Here is a 24,618-nt window from a genome sequence, read left to right on the forward strand (position 1 = left end):
TCTTTGTGTGAATGTTTTCTTATAGGTTCTATATGTTCCTGATCCTGAATATGTCTCCAGTGTTGAGAGCTCTCCATCTCTAAGCCCCATAAGTCCTCTGTCACCAACATCATCTGAGGCTGAATTTGATAAGACCACTGTAAGTATCTCTGATTTGCAAAGATGGCTATGAAGAAATCTCACCATGTCTACACTGACTGTCTTGTTTTTTTCTTTCCACTTTGACTATGGTTAGAATGAAATATTTACTTTTTATTTTCTTGCCTAAGTTTGTAAATCCCAGCTTTAAAAAAAGACATTCTTATGAAACCATATAGCTTAAATTGGCTTACCTTTGTAAGTGGTGGTGGTGGGCCAAAAATATTCATCAACTCTTATTTTTTAAAGAACATATATAATTTAACTTACAAAGGAATCTTACCCAACAAACATGACATTATCACAGTAGAGGAAGTTCATGTTCAATTTGATGTTTATTTCATTTATAAATAAATGAGTATATAGTACTTAGAACTCTTAAGTGAGTTTAATTTTGACACATTGCCTTTTAAAAAATAATTTATCATCTTACTCATCCAAGATTTAACATAGTAGATTAATTTATCTAGCATTTCTAAAGAATGAGTGTTCTAGTAACTTACATTTTACAAATGAATTTCAGGGAACTAAACCTCATTTAATAATTTTGATTAAAATCTTCTGAAAGGAATTATATATTTCTTTGCCTTTCTGCATAAATTAACTATTAATGCTAATCATAATTTTCTGTTTTCATAACAGCTATTGTTTACATGTAAAAGGCTATTTCTTCATTAAATGGCTAGGTTGCTGTGGGAGATTCTTCTGTGTTGTTCTCTTGACTTTAGGAGACAGCCTTTTCTTTGTCTCAATTTGCACTCAAAGCTTAAGATACCAGATGGCAAGCAAACTAGTAACAAAACAAATTATTAATGTTAATTTGCCTATAATTGTTTATTTCTAAGCTCTAGTATACCACTTTTTTCATGGAATAAATTACATGGTATTATTAATAACTATTTTTATCCTTGCCCAGGAACTTTTTTCTGCCTCTCTATGTGTGCATGTGTGTGTGTGTGTGTGTGTGAGAGAGAGAGAGAGAGAGAGAAATGAGGTATTTTTCATTTATTTGTTGGATATCTTATTTATATAATTATGGCAATACTATGCTTTAGAATGCAGTCACATGAAAGGAATATATTACATTTGTTATCATCATTGATAAGAATAGAAGTCAGGTTTTAATGGTAGGTATTACTTACCAAATGACACAGTACCTTTTTGAACATAGCCATGCCATTTTCCCATGGGACTTACAAAGAGATGTCCTCATAAGGGGCAGTGACAAAGTAACTATGTAGCCTTAGGTTGATTTAGCCTGTGTTTCAAACCCTAAAGCAGAATTATGAAAATCTAAGCTGTAGCATCATGCCTAACTAGAAACCTGTGGGGTCTCTTCCAGTTCCTCAGCTTTAACCTAAATCTGCCTGTCTAGTGGCTTTCTTGGAAAGTATAAGATCAAAGAAAACAAAATGTTAAAAGTTAAGGGAGCAACAAGGCCAGGCGTCAACCTGTGTGAAAATGTGCCCCTTCTTTCTTTTGCCATTTGACTGAAAGAGATAGAGAGGATAAAGTTACGTGAATGATCTTTTAATCCTCAGTGACTTAGCTGCTGTCAAAGATGGACCAAAAAACTTCCTCTAATGTGGCCAGTGATATGAGTAAATTCTTTGTCCCTGGGATAGATTTAAAAAAAGAGGTAAGAGATTCCTTAAAGAACTAAAAGTACATCTACCATTTGATCCAGCAATCTCACTACTAGGTGTCTACCCCGAGGGTAAGAAGTCATTATATGAAAAAGATATTTACACATGCATATACAGCAGCATAATTTGCAATTGCAAAAATATGGAACCACCCCAAATGCCCATCACTCAACAAGTAGATAAAGAAAACGTGGTGTTTATATACCGTGGAATACTACTCAGTCATAAAAAGGAATGAAAGAATGGCATTTGTAGCAAGCTGGATGGAATTGGAGACTATTATTCTAAGTGAAGTAACTCAGGAATGGAAAACTGAACATTGTATGTTCTCACTCATAAGTGGAAGCTAAGCTGTGAGGATACAAAGGCATAAGAATGATACAGTGACTTTGGGGACTCAAGGAAAAGGGTGGGAGCAGGGTGAGAAATAAAGGATTACACATTGGGTACAGTGTACACTGCTTAGGTGATGGGTGCACCAAAATCTCAGAAATCACCACTAAAGAACTTATTCTTGTAACCAAATATTACCTGCTCCCTGAAAACATATTGAAATAGAAAATAATTTTTTTAAAAAAAAGAGGTAAGAGAAGAGTGTGCGAACTTCCCTTTACACAGAATGATACTCTTTACCTGCCATCAAAGAGATTATGGGCAATAGTTAGAAATAATTCTTACAACAGTGATTGTGTAAATTTTAGTTGTTTTTTTTTTTTTACCTAGAATTATATTCGTTACCAGACTCCAAGATAATATTTCTATGACTTTCTGCTTATCTCAAGTGCCTACATTTCTATATTCTAATTATTGGGTTTTATGTCTCCCATGCTGTATAAATCCGTTAGAAGTAAGGATATTATGTTTTATTAGATATAATTTATATTTTCATTACATTAATTAAAATAATGTCTATTAGTATTGTTATTATTTGTTTTTCCCAGAGATTGTCAGTTTATATTTCCAACAACTACTGATAAATTTTTTGAATGTCCAGCTTAGTAGTGGTTTACTATGAGGCTAAAAATATGTTCCTGGCTTTGTCAGCTTAAAGACTTTCATTGGATTTTGAATAACTCATTTTCACTTAAAAAATTGCATTTTGAGAATTTTCATGGTAAAACAAATTTTTTTTATTTTTCACTTTTTTTTGTTCACATATGGCAGAAGAAACAAGGAGATAGAACCAAAATAATGGTAAAAATCATAAAAATAGCTAAAATTTAGTATTGCGACAGGTATAATTCTAAACACTTTAAAAGTATTATCATTTATTCCTTACCTCAGATTTATGAGGTAGGCACTTGGCCTGGGTTTCTGTGTTTGTCCCTCCAGACTTACTCTGTATTCTCTAGTGTCCTTTGGGCGGTAGACTGCATCAATGGACTCTGTTGCCTTTTTGCTTCTGTTGGTGTTGGTCTTTCTGGAGCAGTTGCAGAAGATAAGAGGGAAGGAAAGAGAGAATAAGATGGGGACATATTTATTCTCCTAGCTCCTGCCCTATAAGGTTATTCCAGAGTGACCACATTCTTCAGCATCTCATCTTGTCTTTGGTCATCCCTTTCCACAGAGCCATCTCTAAATTTAGGCATCTGTTTCTCCCCCTTGCCTCTTTAGGGATAGAGGAGTCTTCTGTTATTATTCACCCTGGGTTTTTGTACACTATATTCACCTTTGTAAATAGTTCCATAATTAAATCCTCTTAAAATTACTCAGTTTCTACCAGGCATGGTGGCTTACTCCAGTAATCCCAGCACTTCAGGAGGCTGAGGCAGGCAGATCACTTGAGGTCAGGAGTTCAAGATTAGCCCGGCCACATGGTGAAACCCCATCTTTACTAAAATTACACAAATTAGGCGGGCCTGGTGGCAGGCACTTGTAATTCCAGCTACTCAGGAGGCTGAGGTGGGAGAATCACATGAACCCAGGAGTCGGGGATTGCAGTGAGCTGTGCCACTGCCTTTCAGGCTGGGCTACAGAGTGAAGACTCTGTCTCAAAAAAAAAAAAAAACAAAAACAAAAAAACCTCAGTTTGATGTGCCATCTGTTTTTTTCTAGTACCTGACCAATAAGTATTGTATCCATTTTATAGAGGAGGAAACAGAGGAAGAGAAGTTAACTATTCTGCATTTAAGGTCACTCAGTAAGCTAGGATTCTAACCCAGACAGACTTGGTTCAGAGCCCATATTTTTTTATTATTACTTTATAGCTGGAAAATGATAACTCGGAAACACTACTCTTGCCCAATAAATAACTGGACCCAAAGAGTTAAGTAACATTTAATCATTTTAAAAGTCGGTATAGTAATAGCTACCACTTTGCGCTATCATCTTCCTAAGATTCTTTAAATCTCTCATTTTTTGAATAAATATAGAAACCTGCTTTTGTTTTGTACGCCTTTGTTTTTTCTCTTTTGTACCTTAAGTTCACCCATTATGCTAATGCCATTTTAGGCGAAAACTGTTAATGTGTTATATTCAGGATGAAGTTCAGCAGAAGAATGTTTTAAGTAATATGGAAAAATGAAATAAATTTAAAGTTATTATGTTTATATTAATATACTCTATTGAAGGATGGGATATGCAGGTAGTCATATTCTCTTTAAGATAAAGCACTTCACATAGAATACTCCAATCAATCTAAAATATAAAAATAGAATATCAATAACAATTGAATTGGATACACATGGTGTATAAGACAATATAATTTTCAAAAAAAAAAAAAATACTATTAAGAGATTCTGGGGAAGGCCTAGGAAGTCCTAAAGGAGGAAAGAGGAAAACGTATAAAATAGCAATAGAATGTAGGCATATTAAATCTTCATTTTTAAGGATAGGCTGTGATTATACTGCTACAGTGGCTATTTTTTTTTACTTAAAGAGTGCTTACTATGTATTTACTCTGTTCATTTCAGAATTTTAATTAATCTTTAACACTTTAATAACATTTTAATTACTTTATACCTTTAATTAATCTTTGACCCCATGAGGTAGGTACAATATTCATGATCTGTATTTTAAAAAATGAGGAAAGTAAGGCATAGAGAGAAGAATGATGGTTAATAAGTGGTAGAACTAAGATTGAAAACCTGGCAGTCAGGGTCTAGATTCTGTGTTGTGTTCTTAACTACTTTTTATACTGCCTAAGTAATAAAATGATGACTACTAGCAAGTGCAGGTACTCTATAACTGAGACAAATGATCTAAAATTAAATATATGTGTCACAATTTGTAGGAACTAGAAAGTTTGTAGTAAAGAACTGTGTGGAAGTAATGAATGAAATTTTTGCTTGGCCAAAGCAAAAATAAAAATGTAGAAGATTTAGAAATGTTTAATTACCTATATTAGTTTCCTAGTATTATCATAACAAAGGGTGACAAACTAGGTGGGTTACAACAAAAGATATTTATTACCATACAGTTCTGGAGGCTGGAAGTCTGAATTCAGACTATTGGTACGACCATGCTCCGTTTGAAACTTGTAGAGGAGAATCATTTCTTGCTGCTTCTAGCTGGTGTTTGCCAAGTGTCATTGGCATTCCTTATCTTGTAAATATGTCACCACTTTCTGCCTTGCTTATGACAAGTGGCCATCTACTTCCTGTGTGTATGTCTTCACATGGTGGTCTCCTCTTTATATAAGGAAAACAGTCAGATTAAGGGCCCACCCTACTCATGTATGACCTTAGCTTAAATTAATAATTACATCTGAAAAATCCTATTTCCAAATAAGGTCACGTTCTGAGATATTGGAGGTTAGGGCTTTAGCATTATCATTTTGGGGGAGACAGTCAGTCAACCCATAACATTGCCTCATAAGATTATAATTATATAGAATTTATATTATGGAGTTTTATATATATTATAGAATTTTACATTTTTGTCTTTGAAGAAAAGGAAATTTAAAAGACTTTCTAATTCTAGTCAAGTAAGATTTTTTTAGAGATGTTTAGTTAATTTTCTTCACTTAAGATATGTCGAAGAGTGAAGTTAATTTCTCATAGGGCTTTGGGAAGCTTGTAAATATTTGTAAAATAATGTGAAAACTTTTTTAAAAAACTTCTCTTTTTTAATCATGATAGTCACATAATTAATTGGCATCTTGAACTGGTATGCCTGTATACCTGAAAATAGACATTAATTACAAGTAATAGCAGACATGCAAGAAATTAAAATAATTTTAGGAATATCAAAGTAGTTTGAAAAGGTTGAATATTGCCTGTGCTTCAGGAATTGCTCTCACATATGACATCCTTTAACAATTCACAAACATAACCTCTCTTTTCTGTCTCTCTGTGCATATATAGAATATATATATATATATTTTTAACTTAAAGGCACTAATATCTATCACATACAGTATATGTTATATATAAAACAGGTTTTAAATCTTTTATAGAATATATAAATTGTAATTTTTTCCTAAATTGTGATTTTAACTTTAATGCTTTTAGACTTAAATTTTAATATAAATATATCCAACTTATGTGATATATAACTTATATTAAAGGTAAGCTTATATATTATAAAACTATAAATATAAATACCATGCAAATGTGTAAATAACACGTAAATCATACATACTATGTTCATATTATTACATATAATTTAGCTTTGATGCTTTTAAACCTATTTTACATAACAATTTAGTAAGGAATTGTTTTTTAAAATGTACTTTTTAATAGATTATGCTGTAATTATACCTCAGTCTTATATTCTTAGAACAAAATTTTATGGTTAGTATCTGAAAAATTAAACTTTATAACAGGACTTAGTGTTCGCGAAGGTTTTAGGAAACAAATATTTTATATAGAAGAAATTCCTATATTTTTAACATCACAAGAAATGGATAAATTACTGGATGAGAGTTTTGTTTTTTTTTTCCTAGATTCCAGATGTGGGAGCATTATTTCCATAATTAGAATTAAAAATTGATCCTGATATTTTAATTTTGTTTTTTTATTCTGTGTTTGATTTTTAAACATTCTTAAGTCCTTGGTCCCAGGAAGTAGAGATGATTAAACATAATTTATAGACACTAAATGGCAATCATCATATATATCGAATTGAAAGAAAAATACAGTATATACTGGTTTAAAAATAAATGTTTTCTTTAAAGGATATGTCATAGATATGTTGCATGAAGTAAATACAAGTGCTGGTATTTCTGTGCCTGTATGGTTTTTCCTCCTCAGTCTTTCTGTGCCCTACCTATGTGTTACTAGAGAACATTTCTACAAATTTTCAATCACAAAAGAACAAAAATACAATAAAGCCAAGGCAGGAAGGGAAGTGGACAGTTTGGAGTTGCTAATTCACTTATGGTGATGGTTTATAATGACATACAAATCATATTGTATAATATATTCTACCAAAAAAGATGACTCTAGGTGATGATTAAGCTTTTTATAAATCATTAGCCCTAACAATCCTTTGCTTTTTTACATCTGAATATTTGGGGCAGTAATAAGGCTAGATATAGATGTTTACATTTCTGTATTTTTAAGGACCTTCTCTGGTGGCTAAAACAAAATTATACAGAGAAGCATCAGCAAGCCTTCAAATGAGCTACAAAACCAATACATTAATCACAGTTTAAAAATAGCAGTCAAAACCATCTACACAGGGATACTAGTACTTTGAATAGTGTCCATTTATGTAAGTTACAGCAAGGTCTGGTAATTCCTCTGAACAACTTTGATCTTTTTTTAAAGTAATCTCCTTTTTTGTGCTTTGCTTTGAGCATTTGCTAATCTCATATTCTTTTTAAAAGGATTACATTGACAAATTGGTATTGCTATAGATACTGAGTTCAGACTTTGAAGTAACCTCAGAGATCATATATTGTTCAAAAAGGCCCATCTTTATTTAAGGAAAGCATTTGACAATGTTCATATATATAGAGTGTATATATATGAATATACATATGAATATATGTAGGTATGTATATATATGTTTGTGTATATGTATACATACACATATTTATATCTGTGTGTGACTAATGTAGTTACATTCTATATAATAATATTATTAACTCAATTTTGGGGGAATTGAGGAATCAAAGTTTGTTGATAGCTTTTTGTCCATTTGCAGGGGACGCTCTTATAGCTCTGCATCAGCTATTTTTTTCTTAGCACATTTTTGAATTGTTTAGTAGAAGATTTGAAAAGGAAGCAATATAGTATTGCAGTTAAGCTCCCTGGTTTGTGTTGATAACATAGTTTTGCATCTTAGCTCCTTACTCATTTGGCAAGTTATCAAACTTGGCAAAACTTAAGTTTCCTTAAAAATTAAGGTCATAGTATACTTCATATGAGTGATTGAAAAATTAAATGAAATAGTCCGTCTAACACTTAGAAATAACAAGTATTCATAAATATCATTGAGATTATTATTAATATCACTTATTTATCTGTGTTAACTGAATTTATATATGCTATAAAACTTAGATATAATAACTGCCAAAAACAACAAGAAGAATACAAAGTTATTAATTTGTATTTTAAAATGAAAAGATTGAGGAAAATTTTGTTAATAGATATTAATGATTGAACAGTGTCATGAAAGTTAAAATCTTATTCCATTTCAGGTTTTTAAAACAGTGGAATTGTAGTATATCAAATATAGTTGTTTTGCAGTATTTTGCACTTGTCTGTCCTTTCGTGAACAAACACTTGTTGAATATCTCCCCCAGTGCTTGGGGTTTAGCCCTACATTTTAGGTGGGATATATGAAAGGAGGTGTAAAAATTCTGTCCTCATATGGGTTGAAGGAATTCAATCCATGTATTAGGGGAGAAAAAGTTATGTTCAGGTTTGATAGCTCCTTTCAGATATCTCAGTTTATGATATTGAAGAGAAGGCAGTATTGTTTATTATTTCTAAATGCCAAGTCAGAGCTATTAGGTAGAAGTTACAAAGTGACAGATTTTAACTCAAAGCTCAGAAGAACCTTGCTTCTATGAAAACTTCTATAAGGCAGTGTGGATTTATTCATAAGGTATGAAAGCCTTTGGAAGTATTTAAAACACATCTGTCTAGCTTTCCTACAATGTACAGAATATTAAACTTTGGGGGGGAATTGTGGGGAGTAGTATTTAAAGGACCTGTGAACTTGGATGTAAAAAATTTTAAGTGAACTCTAACATTTTAAAAAATTAGAGAATATAATATAAGCAGCACATCTGTGACTTTGTCCTCAGTAGAACTTACAGATATTTTCAGATCACCTTAGAATTGTTACAGAGAACACAAAATGTTGCTCATGGCCGTTATATCACAATTTGCATTCAAACTTGTAATTACCAGAGTCCAGAGTCACCACTAAATCTTATGTTATTTAATATATTAATAAAGAAATATATATATATCACTGGGCACGGTGACTCGTGCCTGTAATCCCAGCACTTTGGGAGGCCAAGGTGGGCCGATCATGAGGTCAGAAGATTGAGACCATCCTGGCTAACACGGTGAAACCCCATCTCTACTAAAAATACGAAAAATTAGCTAGGCATGGTGGCAGGTGCCTGTAGTCCCAGCTCCTTGGGAGGCTGAGGCAGGAGAATGGCGTGAACCCGGGAGGTGGAGCTTGCTGTGAGCCGAGATCGTGCCGCTGCACTCCAGCCTGGGTGACTATACTCTAGTTTGTTTTTTAAAAATGTTTTGATACTGTGTTCTTTCAGTTTAATTGTTCTTCCTTATAATTCTATATTTTATTTTGACCATTCCAAAACATTCTGAGAAGTTGGTTCATAGGCTTCACTATAAGAATGGTCAGTAGTACCAAAAAAGTTAAGAAACTTGTGATCTAGTGGAATGGGATTTATCAACTGTAGCTTGAGATTTGAAAGGCTATTCCAGTGAATGGGTTCTGCTGTATACTTAGGTACTAAGGCAAGCTTGCAAGCCTTCCACCTTCTTTCTGCTCCCAGCACCTGATGGATATTACATTACATGGTCTTACCAGAGTCAGTGGTTTAATTCAGAAGCATCTGAGTGTGTGTGCACATGTGTGTATGTGTTGGGTGTTGGTACAAGAGATGTAGTGTTCAGTGTTCTTCAGATGATTTTATTTTTTAAATGTATAGATAGATATGTGTATCTCCCTATTAAAAATCACTTTAAATGTAAGTTTAACCTGTGTTTGTGATCTTTGTTGAATATGAAAACAGTGCCACTTTTTTCCTATGATTTGTACGTGAGAATATTTCGGGCTGACTTCCAGAATGTGATGAAATGAAACAGAACTTATTGGGGAAAGCTATTCATTTGACTTTTTAATAGTGTGCTCATTTTTATTTTGTTTTCTGCTTTTTTTTTTTTTCTTTTTCTTTTCTTTTTTTTTTTTAAAGAATCCTGATGTCCATCCAAAAGAAACAACTCCCTCATCTACTTTCACTGGTATTCGACCTGCACGAGTTGTGTCTTCAACTTCTGAGGAGGAGGAAGCATTTACTGAGAAATTTCTTAAAATTAATTGCAAATATATTACCAGTGGCAAGGTAAAGAATGACACTTTAGAGAAGACCTTTAATCATGCTTTCGTTATTACTAACATATGATAGTTTGGCATTTACATTTTAAGTCATCAGTGTCAGCAAATGCTTGAATATTGTAAAAAGGTACTGGTGATACTATTATTTTGGGTTAGTATGGATGTTGGTTGTAACTTAGAGTCTGATGATCTGTTGTCATTGTTAAAGGTAATGGGATATAAATAAATTCACTAAGGCACAGCTAAGTTGCTGTTGGTAGGATATTTCAGAAGTGTGAATAAGAAAAACTGCTGCTGGGTACTGTGTGGTGTGTGAACTTCTGCATAACTAGTATAGCACACAAATAGAAAGATATCTAGTATTTATTAAGTACCTTGCCAGAAACTATTTGAGGAGTCTTAATTATTTTATCAATTCAAAACAGTCCTGTGAAATAGGCAGTCGTATTTCTTTTCTACAGGGAAAAACAAAACAGGAAAGGTTAATAGGTCCAAGATCTCTCTGTAATGGCCAGAATTCAAACCTAGTCATAATCTTTTTTTTTTTTTTTTTTTTTTTTTGAGACGAAGTTTCACTCTTATTGCCCAGGCTGGAGCGCAGTGGCGTGATCTCGGCTCACTGCCACCTCCGTCTCCTGGGTTCAAGCAATTCTCCTGCCTCAGCCTCCTGAGTAGCTGGGATTATAAGCACCCACCACCACATCCAGCTAATTTTTTATGTTTTTAGTAGAGACAGGGTTTCACCATGTTGGCCAAGCTGGTCTCAAACTCCTAACCTCAGATGATCCACTCGTTTCAGCCTCCCAAAGTGCTGGGATTACAGGTGTGAGCCATCGCGCCCAGCCCAGAATCTATTTTATCTACTTCACTTTGTTGCTTTTCTAAACAAAAACTTCTAATCTGAAAAGAGAGTATAGTAAAGTAATAGAGTTGGAAAATAAACTCCAGGTTTTGCTCAAAAAATGTCTATTACATGATAGTATCTTTAGAAGTCACACATGAGAACTGTGTCTTTATAGTCATAATTCATAAATTTGAGTATTTGAAACACATAATAAGCATTTAGTGGTATGCATTTCGCCCTAAATATTGTTTTAAATGTTGTGTTTTCATTTTCATTAAAATATTTTCTCTTGATTTCTTCTTTGACTCATTTGAGAGTGTTTTATTTTTCTAGATAACTTTCTTTTACTAATTTCTAATTTGATTCTGTGTGATCAGAGAATATACTACTATTTGAAGGCTTAAATTATTAAGACATGTTTTATGGTCTAGAATATCATATATTTTAATAAATGTAATGTGTGCACTTTAAAAGAATGTGTTGTTGGATGGAATATTCCACAAATGTCAATCAAATAAAATTGAGTGATAGTGTCCTGTGTTTCTGGATTTTCTGTATATCAGTTATTGATAGAAGAATTTTGAACTATCTCACTGTTATTGTGGATTTATCTGTTTTTGCCTTTCAGTTCTATCAGTTTGTTGTTTTTTTTTTTAATGTATTTTGAAACTGTTACTAGGCTTAAAAATGTTAAGGATTCTTGTGTTGTCTTGATTAATTGACTTGATTGTCATTATGAAAGACACTCTTTATTCTTGGTAATACTCTTTGCTATGAAATCTACTTTGATGTTTACTAATATAGTCACTTTAGCTTCCTTTTGATAAGTGTTAACATGGTTTATCTTTTTCCATTCTTTTATTCATAGCCTGTGACTTTAGAAAGTGAGTTTCTTGTAGTTAGCATGTAGTTAGATCTCACTTCTTTAGATAATCTTTCCCTTTTCATTTAGCGTGATTATTTATATGGTTAGGTTTAACTCTACCATCTTGCTGTTAGTTTTTTGTTTGTTCTGTCTTTCTGCTTTGTTTCACATTGAGTTTGAGTTTTTAAAAATAGTTTTATGTTATCTCCTTTGTTGACTTATTAGCTGTAACACTGTCCTATTAGTGGCTGTTTAGAGTTTATAATATATATCTTTAATATGTCACCTTTTCACTTTAAGTAGCATTATAGCATATATGCCACTTTTCATATAGTACACACACCTTATAACAGTATACTTTTATTTCCCCCTTCAAGCCTCTGTGTTCTTATTGTAACCCTTCTTATTTCTACATGTTATAAACACCACAATACATTGTTATTATTTTTGCTTTAAAAGTTAATTTAAAATAATTTTTAAAATAAGGGTAAAGTCTATTATATTTATCCACTTATTCCTTACGCTTGTCAGTCCTTTTTGTAGATGCAGATTTCCATTTGTATCATTTTTCCTTTTATTTAAGGACTTCTAAATTTCTTATGGTGTAGGTCACCTAGTGATAAATTCTTTCAGTGTTTATTTGCCTTGAGAAAGTCTATATTTTTCCATCTTTTATTAAATGTTACTCTCATGTTTATGTATATTTTCTTTTCTTTCTTTCTTTCTTTTTTTTTTTTTTCCGAGACAGAGTCTCACTCTGTTGCCCAGGCTGGAGTGCAGTGGCCCGATCTCAGCTCAACTGCAACATCCACCTCTCGGGTTCAAGCAGTTCTCCTGCCTCAGCCTCCTGAGTAGCTAGGACTACAGGTGCGCACCACCACGTCTGGCTAATTTTTGTATTTTTTTAGTAGAGGGGGGGTTTCACAATGTTGGCCAGGCTGGTCTCGAACTCCTGACCTCATGATCCACCTGTCTCAGCCTCCCAAAGTGCTAGGATTACAAGCGTGAGCCACCGCGCCTGGCATGTTTATGTATATTTTCAAAATTATATGTGTGTTTATAAAAAAGGATCCCTAACTTCTAAATTTTATGCCATTTTATCTTTTTTTGGTCCATTGAATTTTTTTAAATTAATATACTTTCATTTTTAGAGCACTTTTGAGTGGACGGAAGAATTGAGCAGAAGCTAGAATTTGTATTTACACTCTCCGCCTTTCCCCAGTTTCCCTTATTAACATCTTGCTTTTGTGTGCTGTATTTGTTTCAATCAATGAACCAATATTCAGGCACCAAGGAAAGCCCATAAGATTCTCTCATGTTGTACATTCTATGGGCTATAACAAATGTATAATGACATTTATCTATCATTACGGTATTACCAGATTAGTTTCATTGGGCTAAAAATCCTCTATGTACCACTTATTCATCCCTCTTTCCCTGTCTTTCCCTGAACTCCTGGTAATTAATGATCTTCTTACTGTCTCTATAGTTTTGCCTTTTTTTTAGAGTGTCATATAGTTGGAATCATAGAGTATGACTGAATGAATTCATCTTGGCTTCTTTCACTTAGCAGTGTGTGTTTGAGGTTCTTCCATGTCTTTTGCAGCTTGACACCTTAATTCTTTTTGCTATTACTACTGAATATTCCACTGAGTGGATGTACTGTAGTTTCTCCATTCCCCTATTAAAGGACATCTTGATTACTCTTAAGTTTTGGCACTTGTAAATAAAACTACTCTGAACATTCATGTGCAGGTTTTGTGTGGTAAGTTTTCATCTCAGGTAAAATATCAAGGATCATGATTGCTGGATGGTATGGTAAGACCATTGTTAGCTTAGTAAGAAACTGATGAACTCTCCTCCAAAGGACCTGTGCTATTTTGTATCCAGTAAGCAATGGGAATCCCTGTTCCACAGCCTCACCAACATTTGATGTTTTCAGTGTTTTAGACTTCAGCCATTCTTTTAGATCTGTAGTAGTAGTATCTCACTGTGTTAATTATAAATTCTCTAATGGCATATAATAGAGCATCTTCTTATATGCTTATTTTCTACCCAGATATCTTCTTCATTTTCGAAAGATGTTTTCACTAGACAGAATTTTCAGTTGATGAGGTTTTATTTCTTTTCAGAACTTTAAAAATTTACTCCACTGTTTTCTGGCTCGTGTTTTTCTAAAGTGAAGTCTTGCATTATTTTTATGTTTGGTGTTCTGTTAAAAAATGTGTCTATCTTTGGTTGCACTTAAAGTGTTCTACTTGTCACTGATTTTGAGCAATTTTATTAGGATGTGCCTTGGTATATTTTTTGTATTTGTTTTGCTGAGGATTCCTTTAGCTTTGTTCTGTAGGTTTATAGTTCATGCCAGATTTGGAAAATGGCCAGATTTCTTCAAATATTTTTTGTCTCCCATCCTCTCTTTCCTCTTCTTTGGGAACTCCAATTCTGCATATTTTAGGCTGCTTGACATTGGGTCTCACAGCTCCCTCATACTCCATTCATTTTTTTCCTCTCTTTTCATTTTGGATAATTTTAATTGCTTATTTTTAAATTCACCAATATTTTTTCTGCCATGGCTAATCTACTCTTAATCCTATCCAGCATATTTCATCTCACACATTGTAGTTTTTCTCCCTGTAAGTTCATACTGGGTCTCTTGTATTTTCCATATCCATACTATGTATAATCTTCTATATTGTTGAATATGGTTATAATAATTGTTTTAATGTCTTTTTTTGTACCAGTTCTTCCATCTCTGTTACTTCTGTATCTGTTTGCTTTTATTGATTTTTCTCTTTAATGTGGTTCATTTTTTTCTGTTTATTTACGTGCCTGGTAATTTTTGATTGGCTACCAGACATCATGAATTTTATGCAATTGGATACTGAATATTTTTGTATTCCTATATATATTTTGTACTTTTTATCTGTGGCACCATTATTTTTTGATCCTATTGTGGCTTTTTTTTCTTTGATGATCACTTGGTAATGGCTTGTTCATAAGTTTTGTTAAGACGATAACAGCCTTTAGTCTGTAGCTAATTTTTCTCCTTACTAAGACAATACACTTGTAAGTGTTCTGAGGCTTTGTAAATACAAGATTTTTTTGCTTTAATGTTTACTGAGAACACGAACTATTCTTACTGTGGGGACACTGAGTATCGTTTCTTCTGCTCTTTTTAAGTACTCTCCTCTTATCCTTGGATAGCTGCTATACATGTAGGTGGTAATCAGTACTCAGTTCAAAGCTGGAAGGGAACCCTTTGTAGACCTCTAAAGCTTTCTCACTGGACAGTGCTCATTTCTGGGTTGGTTTGTTGTTTTGCTTGTTTTTTCTCTGCTTGTGGACTGGAAACTTTCTCCACTCGGTATGCTTGGGTAATCAAAGAGCTGATCTTACATGTTTCTCCTTATTCAGGTATCGTTGCCTAGCATTCCAGTGTCTGAAAACAATTATGTTACGTATTTTGTGTAAGTGGTGTATGTGTGTGTGTGTGTGTGTGTGTTTATTGTAGTTTTAGGCAGCATTAGTTCTTGGCTAGAAGCAGAAGTTCATTTGATATCTGAACAAAAATTTTATTTAAGGATCAAAGCAAAGATAAGGTCATTGGCAGGATTCGGAGTGATCTGCAGCCTGGTGTCTTTGGGACGTAATCCCTTGTAGGCTGGCTCTGTGTATTCTGCTGTACAGTAGGAGAGAAGCAGAAAGTGGTGCTTTCTCATGGAAGTTTTTTTTTCTTTTTTCATCTTCCTACAAGTTGATTATAGTAAAGGTTATTTATGTAAAATTATGGAAACTTATGAACAATAACTATAATGGTTAAGTTATTGTGGATGTAAGACTGAAAAAATATCAGTACAAGCTTTTCTCTTTGCTAGGATGGATTCTCAATTATAATGATTTTATCTCTTAGTATTTGCAGAAATATTGTAATGTAAGTGGTAATTTTTCTTTTGCAGATAGACTTTATTTTTTTTTTTACTTATTTTCTAATAGAAATAATTTCTCCTTAGAAGATTATTCAGGTAGTTGCACATAAGGAAATGGAAGTTGTTAATACAAAAGAATAATCTGTGCTTAAAGTTTCTGAAGGTGATGTGGATTAAGTAGATACTTTAATTGAAGACGTCTTGCTCATAATAGTGTTAATATAATGCGGATAATATGTAGGAGTTATGAAATATTTTAAAAGTAATGAGATGGGAGTGCTTTAGTATGAGTTTATGATTTTCAACTTGATCAAATGAATTTGAGAATCTACTTTTTCAAGACATTTTCATGAATTTTATGTTGAAGAAATGTTTCTCTTGGCCAACTCTTGATTTATGGAGAATGACATCTGACAGATTACCGCAGAAAGCCCCAGCTGTATGGGAACTTTGAGTGTGTAGCAGAGGGAAGGAAACTTAAAGAATATATCAGTGTGTCTTTTTAGTAATAGCACATAAGGGAGATTCCTGGAAAGTAACATTAGCCGATTGATCTGTCTAGTGGGTAGGACTTCAAACCCTTTCTAATCCAAAAAGTAGAAGCATGGTTTTGAGATGCTTTTCAAATGACTTGTGTAGTTACAGTACTAGGATTGTAGTATTAAGGTATATAGAGAATTAAAAGCATCATCAGTATACTGGGCCTTTTCTGTCATACATAGCTGGTTATCACTGACTTTGTGAAAATCTTCCTAAAAGACAAGACAAAATGTAGTGTTATGCTAGTGAACCAAATAATCGTTTAAAACTAATGCAAAGGTGAAATTTATGAAATGAAGAGTAACCTGAAGTCTTTCAGAGGATTTAGAGCTTGATTTTTTTTATTTCTAGCTGACTGCTTGGTTTCCTTTCTCAAATAAGTTTACAGAAGATGGGAGAGGGGAAGTTATGAAAGATCAGAAACCTTTAAAGTTTTTTTTTTTTTTTTTTAACATCAAATATACTGTATCCTTGATTATCTACATCTTGGATTATCCCTGACAATGTAAATGTTCTCTGCAATGTACTTTACCATCTCTCATTGACTTGAGTTGGTACGTGACCCAGGAATACAAACTGATGTGTATGGATCTCATTAAAATATTAATTGAAAGATAAATAGGCTGTAGTTTATATAAAGTTACTTCTTATTTAGGTGGTCCATGTCTTCAACTAAATGAGGTGCTATTCAGAGTTTCATATTGATTCCTTCTCCCTCACCAAACTGCACACACATACGTATACTCTTCTCTCCAATATTGTATGCATTAACTGTATATGATCTTGAACATCTGCGGTAGCTTTTTTTCACTTTTGATTGGATGATCATTTTCTGTAGATTTACTTTTTATTTGATCATTTTTAAAAGCAATATCTGCCATAACTTAATTTTTATATTCTTAAAGTTAAACCAGGCAAAATCACAGAACTGAATATGGACTTGGGAGGAGGGTGTGATGCCAAATCAATCAGGATTTGAATTTTTCTTTTTATTTGGATAAGAAGCTATTTAGTTTATTTTTAAAATTATTTCTGGCTCTTCATTTTTACAGTTGCAGGATATATAGTGGACTGAAAATTTGAAAATGAAATTAAGGAACGTTGTGCCTTTGGAGTGATTATAGTTTGTGACTTGGATACAGAGGAATTATATGTAGCATAAAACATGAACTACCTGGACTTCAAATCCTAGCTGTTTAGGACTAGTTTCTGGATGTTTCTCAGCATTAGTTTCTCCATCAGTAAAATGGAAATGGTTTTCTCCATCTCAGAGCTATGATTGTGAAGATCAGATAAGCAATATGCATATATACATGCATGATACATATGAAGTATTCAGTAAATATTCATGTTAATGTGATCAGCTGCCTGTGGACCCTAGTTTGCTCGTTCTGGGATTTGTATCACTATTTATTTTATTTATTTATTTATTTATTTATTTTTTGAGATGGAGTCTCACTCTGTTGCCCAGGCTGGAGTGCCGTGGTGTGATTTCAGCTGACTACAACCTCTGCCTCACGGGTCCAAGCGATTTGCATGCCTAAGCCTCCCAAGTAGCTGGGATTACAGGCACATACCACCAGGCCCAGCTAGTTTGTGGTTTTTAATAGAGACGGGGTTTCACCATGTTGGCCAGGCTGGTCTGGAAGTCCTGGCCTCAAGTGATCCACCCACCTCAGCCTCCCAGAGTGCTGGGATTACAGGCGTAAGCCACCGTGCCTGCCCTGTATCACTATTTATATAAATATATTTAAAAGTTTATAGCTTTTCATGGTGAGTTTAAAGTATATGTACACTATATACTTTAGATGTCATATAATCTATGTAATTTTACAGATGAAGAAATAAGCCCAGAGACTCCTTGCCCAAGGTCACAAATCTAGGTAGTAGCAGAGTCAAGTGGAAACACATTTTTTAAAGATATGTTTTAAAGATATTATACTCTTTTCCTTTTATAATATAATGGATTGGATTATCAACATTATTTATTGAGTCTGCACTGTATACATGACACTGTATTTGATACTTGTAGTGAGGGAATAACACAGGAAGCAGTATGCAGATTAACATAAAAGGTGGCACATGCCTTGCATGACTTCATAGTCCCTTCTTACCTTACTGAGGTTACCTTTCTGATATGAGGTAACTCAGTATTTTACTCAGTTTGCAAATTTTATTTCCTTACTTGATTGTCTTTGGGGGAATATGATACTCTACCTCTCCTAAAGAGGAGAATTTACTGGGAAAACTTGGGTTTTAATAAAAATGCTTTCATGAGAATGCCACAGTTCCTGAGTGTGCTATTTTTATATATGGTCTAACATCAGAAGAAAATTAGTAAAAATAGCTAGATAATTTTTGAAATACCAACCTTGAAGATTAAATGTTACTTTCTTTTTTCACCTTAGGGCACAGTCAGTGGTGTGCTGCTAGTTACACCAAATAATATAATGTTTGATCCATATAAAACTGACCCTTTGGTTCAAGAGAATGGCTGTGAGGAATATGGCATCATGTGTCCAATGGAAGAGGTGATGTCAGCTGCAATGTACAAAGAAATTTTGGATAGCAAAATAAAGGAATCCTTACCCATGTAAGAGTGACATTTATATTCCTTTGCAACTTTATTGTATCTAGATAGTTGATCCTTGTCTAATACCTTAACTATTTTTATTAGTTTTCTTATAGCTGCCTTTTATTTTGTCAATAATGAAACAAAAATATATGCATTATTGAGAAGATTATTCTTAATTTGCACCTGGGATAGTTAGGAAACATCTTAGGTTTGTATTTGTGTATGTGGTCAGAGAACCAGATATTTGAAAAGCAACCTATAGTGCCCATTTAATTCAGTGTTTACCAGCCCTTTTTATTCAGACACAGCTTTCAGTATTCTAAATTACCCCTGTGAATAATCACTGTCGGGGTAGTTTTCAAATTTCCCTTGGAAGTGACTGAAGAGGTGTGATTTGGGAGAAGCCACATGAGCAAAGACCTGACATTGCTGTGGGCAAGACAGCCTTTTTTTTTTTTTTTTTTAAATTGATTTATATGTTTGCAATCTTCTCTCCCGGTGTAAAATATAGTGTAAAGTACAGGGAAGAAAACCCACAACTTGCTCAAATATAAAGAGTTAACTTTGGAATATACTGGTCAGAGGATTTGTATGATATGTTAAGATAGCTGTGAGACTACAGTGTGGACACAGCTTTTGAAAGTAATATGCTTGTCCAAAGTAATGGGCAGAAAGAAAAGTAGGAATGGGAAATAAAAGGAGAAAAAGATAAAAGGTATACGAAGAAAGGAAGGAGAAGTAGCAAGGAAGGAAATTGATATGTACTAGGAAATAACCTCCTCATTCCTTCATACATGACTACCAACATTTTAAAATTGTCTTCACTTTAACTGATATTGATATTTATACACCTGTGTTAACCCGCAGGAATGATAGCTGTTTTAAAATTAACCCTTGTGGGGCAGAGCAACTTACAAAGGAAAAAAGGAACAAATTATTTTTGTTTCTAGGGAAGACTAAATGAATTGGTAGAATATCTGTGACAGAATAAAATCATTTGCTCAAAAAGTCTCCACTTTACCTTCCACCCAACAAATACTATTTTGACATGGTAGACTAATATTTAGAGTTGCAGATAATTCCTAGAAGGTGTTAGTATCCTCTGTATTAGTTATATTTGTAGATCATCATCCAAGGCCAGTTTCAGCAAATAAGGATTATTGTGGGGGTGGATAACGGGATGAGACAAAGGTAAAAGAGTGAAGGATTAGATTCAGAGAAGAGGAAGGAGATACATATATAGATATACATATATGTGTGTGTATATATATATATAGAGAGAGAGAGAGACATTGGTGAGATTATTTTTCTGTTGACCTTGTTTTCTTTCTTTTTCTTTTTCTTTCTTTTTTTTTTTGAGATGGAGTCTCGCTATATCACCCAGTCTGGAATGCAGTAGCACCATCTGCAACATCCTCCTCCTGGGTTCAAGCAGTTCTCCTGCCTTAGTCTTCCGAGTAGCTGAGAATATAGACACTTGCCACCACATCTGGCTAATTTTTGTATTTTTAGTAGAGACAGGGTTTCATCATGTTGGCCAGGTTGGTCTCGAACTCCTGACCTCAAGTGATAACGCTGGCCTAGGCCTGCCAAAGTGCTGGGATTATAGGTGTGAGCCACAGTGCCTGGCTTTGTCGTTTTCCATTTGCAATATGGTACTTTGGGGTTCTCTTATTCCGAACAATCCATCACTATTCTACAAGGATGCTGTATAGCTGTTCCCTTTCAAATCACTGTTTTATCATTCATCGTCACCTGGAAAGTGTCACCTGGATTTAAATGTTTAAAGATATTTCTTCAAAAAGAAATATCTTTAAATTCTGCCTTATGGATTGATTAAAAACAATATTTGGCACAAAATTAGATAAATAAAACAAATGTATGGCAAAAATGAGGTATAAGATTTGATTGCTTTTCTTCTGTCTTATACTCCTTGGGAGGTTGATTTCAAAGGTATTATGGTATTACATTCAACAGTAGCAACATCATTGGCATAAATGTTTATAGCCTTTCAGCATATTAAATCTGAAGAGTATAGCACTTTTCTAAATATATATCCTGTCATGTTTGTTATACTTATCTCTTACCTAAGGGTCTTCTAATTTTTTTAATGTGCAGATAAAATTTCTCAAAACTTTATAGCCCGTTCCAACACCCTATAGGTGCAGTTTGAGTGCATCACCAGTAGATGACACTATTGTATATTTAATAACAAACTAGATTCTTGTGTTTTTTAAAATGAATCAGATACAAAGGCAGCAGAGATATTGACTTCAACTAATTAATACTTAAAAAATTTATCCATCCTAGTTGTAGAAGTTATGCATACTTGCTACAGAAAAATTGGAAAATACCAAAAAACGGAACAAGAGAAAAAGAGTTACCCAGCTTCACCATTCAGAGATAGCCAATTATTTTTGTGTTGACTTACTTTCCAATCTTTTCTATTCAGCATATTTTACATGGTTCTCAAATGATATATATATATATATAAATGTTATATATATGTTATATATATAAATATTATATATATATAAATGTTAATACTTTTTTCGTTAAGAATGCATATAATTTTCATTTATCACAAACTTCTCGTAACCATCATTTTAAATTACCAACTTACGTTGCATGGTATAGAGGTTTACACTCCCTCTTTCCAGAACTTAACTTTTGAACATTAGTGTTTACACATACAAATGTCATTAAATTTGAAAGTTTAGACCCAGTTATGAACCATTCATTTTTCTAATATATAAACTTTTTACCTGAACAAGTTCTCTTAGAGGTGTTAAAGAGTATACTTGTTAGCGTGAAGATTTTCTCTAAATACTTTTGTTTGAGTTCTATTCAGATTGGTTTTAAGCCTTACATTTGAGCCATATATTTTAGTTTAAGCTCCATTTGAATGTAAATAAGCACTCTGTGTGTGTGTGTGTGTGTGTGTGTATGGAAATCAGTTTTTTTTTTACTTTATTGGGAGATTTAAAATTTTAATTAAACATTTCTCTAAGATTATTTTCCATATTCCATCAGTGAATAAATTTTAGTTTAGAATTATAGCTTTACCCAGGACTTATGTCATCAAATTCCCTTCAAGTAGATTACCTGCAAGGAAATCTTACTTTGATATTTCCCAAATATTAAGCAATTGATGTAAAAGTTTGGCTTGATTACTTGATTTATAGAATTACTTGGTCTGTAAACTTAATTATTTGGTCATATTGAATAAATCAGATTTTTTATATTCTCTGGAGATACGTGCTACATCCCTTTGTTAAAAAGCCTTTTTAGTGATATTAATTCAGTGTTCAGTGTATGGAAAATAAAATACCACAATTTTAAAAGTCTAATTATTTTTAATTTTGTTTAATGACAGAGAAATAGATCAGCTATCAGGAAGGGACTTCTGCCATTCAAAGAAAATGACAGGAAGTAACACTGAGGAAATAGACTCAAGAATCCGAGATGCAGGTAATGATAGTGCCAGCACTGCTCCTAGGAGCACTGAGGAGTCTCTTTCTGAAGATGTGTTCACAGAATCAGAACTTTCCCCTATACGAGAGGAGCTTGTATCTTCAGATGAACTGCAACAAGATAAATCTTCTGGTACGTCATCAGAATCTGTGCAAACTGTCAATCAGACTGAAGTAGAAAGTCTGACAGTCAAATCAGAATCTACTGGTACTCCTGGTCACTCAAGATCTGATACTGAACATTCTACAAATGAAGTTGGGACTTTATGTCATAAAACTGATTTAAATAATCTTGAAATGGCCATTAAGGAAGGAGATCAGATTGCAGATAACTTTCAAGGAATATCAGGCCCTAAAGAAGACAGTACAAATATAAAAGGTAATTCAGACCAGGATTTTTTTCTTCGTGAGAATTCTCTACACCAAGAAGAGAGTAAAAAAGAAAATATGCCTTGTGGGGAAACAGCAGAATTTAAACAAAAGCAAACTGTTAAAGGGAAACAAGGAAAGGAGCAAAATCGGGACTCAGAGACAGAGGTAGAAGAACTACGCAAACTTTGGAAAACCCATACTATGCAACAAACTAAACAGCAAAGGGAAAATATTCAACAAGTGTCACAAAAAGAAGCTAAGCATAAAATTACATCTGCTGATGGACACATAGAAAGTAAGTGTTATAGAGTAAATAAAGTTAGTTCATCCGATTCTATGGTATCTCCGTCTTTCCTCACTGACTCAAAAGCCACTGTACCTTAGGCCAACCTGAAGGATAAGCGAGTGACCCTTGACTGGTGATTCTCTGGGGACAAGTATATACAGTCTCCAGTGTCTGCTGTCTTTTCTTATCCCACAGGTGGATCGTACACATAATGAGCATCATTGCTACCCACGATGTTTAAACATTCTTGGCTCACTATATCCTGTCGTTAAACAATTTATTTCTTGAGAAAGTGCACAAAAGCTGTATAATACCTTTGATCACTCCATTTTCTTTTAAAAAGTTTTGGTATGTTACCATTAAAAATGTCTTTTTTCATATATAACATTTTAATTGCCAAAGTTGTAATCCCATCTTTATAAAAGTACAGTTAAACATAAAAATGTATTTATAGAATTCTTTCACATATCGAGAAGTTTCATCATCATTATCTAATTACTTTCTTTTAAAAACCTGCACTCAGGACAAATAAAAACACTATTTTATCTTTCAGTTTTCTGGTACTGTTTACTTCTGAAAATTATACTATTTTCAGTCTTGTATTTCTAATATACTGTGCTTCTGTTAATACATTATGGGTTAAATGAGGTATAAAACTAACTTAGCTAACATTTCTGATATTAATTCTATTACAATGTTTATCCCAGATTAATCCAATTTACATGTGAACTTTCATTTTTTAAATTCAAAGATGTTTGTTTTGCTGTAATACATAAAATAAAATTTATGACTTTAAAATTGCGGTAAAATGTAACATAAATACATTATCTGAAGCATTTTTATATCTACAGTGCAGTGGTATTAGTACATTCACATTGTTATGCAGATCATCACTACTGTCCTTTTCCAGAGCTTTTTTCATCTTCTGAACTTGAAACTCTGTACCCAATAAACAATAAGTTGTCCAGGCATGGTGGCTTACGCCTGTAATCCTATCACTTTGGGAGGCTGAGGCAGGCAGGTTGCTTGAACCTAGGAGTTGGAGAACAGCTTGGGCACCATGGTAAAACCCTGTTTCTAGAAAAAAAAATTACAAAAATTAGTCAGACATGCTGGTGCACACCTGTAGGCCCAATACTCGGGAGACGGAGATGGGAGAATTGATTGAACCCAGGCGGTCGAGGCTGCTGTGAGCCATGATCATGTCACTGCACTCCAGCCTGAGCAACAGAGCAAGATCCTTTATCAAACAAAAAAATAAAATACAAAAACGAATAACTTGCTTTTCTCCCTTGCTCATAGCTTTTGGCAACCAACATTCTTCGTTTCTGAATTTAACTACTCTAAATACTTCATGTGAGTGGAGTCATACAATGTTTATCCATTGATGTTTGGCTTATTTCACTTGGCATAATGCCTTCAAAGATCATTTATTCTGTAGCATGTGTTAGAATTTCCTA

General features: G+C 33.5%; 1 protein-coding gene across 12 annotated transcripts in view; it reads left to right on the plus strand.

The window, feature by feature from the left end:
* OXR1 (oxidation resistance 1) overlaps window positions 1-24,618 on the plus strand; it is a 477,189-nt gene that overhangs the window by 407,637 nt on the left and 44,934 nt on the right. For all 12 annotated transcript variants that reach the window (XM_008001339.3, XM_008001336.3, XM_073018312.1 and 9 more), the window contains 4 exons: window positions 26-139; window positions 10,132-10,281; window positions 18,861-19,045; window positions 22,404-23,167. In XM_008001339.3, the coding sequence (XP_007999530.2) occupies window positions 26-139; window positions 10,132-10,281; window positions 18,861-19,045; window positions 22,404-23,167 (1,213 nt within the window). The remainder of the gene's footprint in view (window positions 1-25; window positions 140-10,131; window positions 10,282-18,860; window positions 19,046-22,403; window positions 23,168-24,618) is intronic.

This window comes from Chlorocebus sabaeus, chromosome 8 (assembly GCF_047675955.1).
Source record: "Chlorocebus sabaeus isolate Y175 chromosome 8, mChlSab1.0.hap1, whole genome shotgun sequence".
Lineage (NCBI taxonomy): Eukaryota > Metazoa > Chordata > Mammalia > Primates > Cercopithecidae > Chlorocebus > Chlorocebus sabaeus.